Source organism: Frankliniella occidentalis, unplaced genomic scaffold (assembly GCF_000697945.3).
Source record: "Frankliniella occidentalis isolate FOCC.00 unplaced genomic scaffold, Focc_3.1 Scaffold485, whole genome shotgun sequence".
Classification (NCBI taxonomy): domain Eukaryota; kingdom Metazoa; phylum Arthropoda; class Insecta; order Thysanoptera; family Thripidae; genus Frankliniella; species Frankliniella occidentalis.
In genome coordinates this window covers 17,963-20,670 of record NW_026267603.1, presented here as the reverse complement: position 1 = coordinate 20,670, position 2,708 = coordinate 17,963, and the positions used below count along the sequence as shown (strand labels likewise).

Here is a 2,708-nt window from a genome sequence, read left to right as displayed (position 1 = left end):
ATGTAACAGCTGGATATTGTTATTACTCATGTTCATTTTCCTGTGATTTAACAGAGCTTTGCACTTTTTATATTGGGATTTTGTAAAACTTTTGCCATTGAAAACTACAAAGTAGGAGAGGTTGTATCATGTGTTACTTAAATTTTTAAGAGAAAAGACCATCTTGCTGTAGTGGGTACTCAGATAATTTTTACTCTATATGCTTTGGTATTGCTGATATGGTTTACATGTTTTCCAGCCTGTGTTATACAGACCTAGTCCTGATAATGCATGTTTTAAAATGCTTCTTTGTAAATTTTTGTGTAATCGTAATTTATGCTTAGTTTTAATAACTTATTTTATTGGCCATTCATAAAATCTGCCAAACATTAGTATTTGGGAACTATTCCGTAGGACTTTTCAACTGATTCATTCCATTACTTATAACTGATTTTGCAGTATACATTACATTCGGGTTTCTTTTGGTCCAATATTGTATTTCTTCTTACACATAAGGGAAGTACTTAATGTTCGTCTGACTGCTTTGCTTGACAATCCTATTATGTGTTTGATGTGCCAAGAAAACAAAAAATGTGTATATATGAATCAGTCTTTAATAGTTCTGAGGAAACCATTTCCAAAACAATCATCACATATATCCTGTATTTTTTTTAGTTTTTTAAAATGTTTTTGATTTATTATTTGTAGTTAAAGACAGTTTTATACATATACTACTAAGTACTCCGATACAGTATTTCATGTGTATGACATTCATTCGAATGTTTTATTTACATCCTTGCTATGACCCAATAAACCCAAGTTCCAATGGAATATTTGTTTAACTATTTTAATTATATTTTACTAACAATAGCATTACTTTTTAAAAGGCTCCAGCGAGTAAGAGCTGCCTGTGTTCCACTGAAAGTTTCTCCACTTGCCCACAGTAATCCACCTCTGAACATGGAACTTAATTCTTGAGTTTCTGTTTTTAGTTTTCCTGAGGTTGCATCTTCAAGAATGAACACATTAAGAGAATCTTGCTCCCCTCTCCTCAATTTTGAAACTGTTTCAGGTGTATACCAGGAGTATGCCATCACTTCTTCAGGGTCCAACTAGTCCAATAAAAGAAAAGGGAAACACATGTGTAACTTTTACCAATAACTTAAAAAAGAGCAGCTTTTTCTCAAGAAAATACCAAGGAAAGAGATTATGTGATAATAAATACCTTGATCTTGGATGCCAGTTCATCTGATGTGAAGGGTGCTCTAGCATACAAATAAACTACAATATGGTGGCTTCGGGGAAGACCAAATGGTAACATCATAGGATACACAGATTCCCATAGACATAATATACTCATGTTTACATGTTCAGGTTTAAAGCTTAATCCAGTCTCTTCCTGTAATTCTCTCAACCCACAGGTAAACAATGATTCATCCTTCTCTGCAACATAAAATAATTTAGATTAAGTATAAAGAGGGTAAGCCGTTTGTTGTATTTCAGTAGTAACTACAAACCAAGGTGACCGCCTGGGGGAACCCATGCTCTGGGGAACGAGCGCATGTGCTGAGCTCTCTGAGTCATCAAGACCTTGCCATCAGATGATTCTAAAAGGACAGCAACAGCTACTGCAACACTCTTATCAGCTACAGGAGAATCGGCTAGGCTTGAGCGATCTTGTTCGGACAAATGCCTCACTGGACAATGAGATGCATGCTAGAAAATTAAAAAAAGAACATCAATACCTCAGGAACAATGTTTTAGGACAACATAAAGTACAGATAAAATATGAAACTGTACAGAGAGATAGTGAAATAGCTTAGGTAAATGGGGTAGGTCAAAACGAAGTTAACCGACGAGGCGAACAAGTCATACCGAAAACAAGGGGAGGCCCTATCACTTACCTCTAGTATGACAGGACCCACGGTATGCCCGTCGCTTAAGACTAGTTCGGGTGACACTGTTTCGGTCTGTGAGAGGTTATGATGCCCATGGTGACTGTCATTAGCAGGCGAAATACTGAAGACATTATTGGCCAGCTCGCAGATGACACTAGCCGAGTTACCCTTGAAGTGGAGATGGTCCAAGACACAAGATAGGAAGCCGACAATTTTCGTGTTGTTACTTCTCCCCAAACCTACAACAACACTTTTCATCTGCTGCGACGATACGGACGCCATTCTCCCCTTTTCTCGCAACCTCTCGCCCCTCTCGCCTTCTGTTCTGCCCCCTCCCTCCGCTGGGTTCTACCACTTGGCGCTTGGCCTGCATCTGTATACCCCTTTATTCCTTTATAGTAGTACGTGACCCGAGATAAAACGGGAAGAAAAGTACAGAACAACGTGCTTGCGTGCGGAGCAATTCACTGCGGCCTTGTACTCCACCAAACCATAGAGACCTGGAATTTTGAAAGATTTCTGATCGTTGAATCCTGGTTTGAATCTTATTCGGCTTCAAGTCTTTCTGGTGCGAGAAAACGTCCCTGCCGAGTATCTTTTGCTAGGAAAAGTGAAAAGGTCAAAAGGACGTTTATTTTCAAAAGAAAAAAAATATATACTGACGACCGAGCTCTTCGGCGCACTGCTGGAATTTTCTACGTTAAAACGGCCCTCAGCGGATTCCGTTCGAGTGCACTTCTATAGACAAGGCGAGACGATAGGTCGGGCGGCGGTTCTCGGTATTTTGGATCATTTACCACGAACGCACAGCCACTGCTCTTCACAACCACC

General features: G+C 39.3%; 1 protein-coding gene across 1 annotated transcript; it reads right to left on the bottom strand.

Annotated features, from left to right (window-relative positions):
• Window positions 1-25: 25 nt before the first annotated feature.
• Window positions 26-2,218, bottom strand: LOC113216333 (uncharacterized; the record flags this gene model as incomplete). Its single annotated transcript, XM_026436081.2, is given in 4 exon segments — window positions 26-1,091; window positions 1,205-1,422; window positions 1,497-1,695; window positions 1,884-2,218. Coding segments are annotated over 4 exon segments (1,013 nt in total), but the record flags the coding sequence as incomplete, so codon positions are not given.
• Window positions 2,219-2,708: the final 490 nt, after the last annotated feature.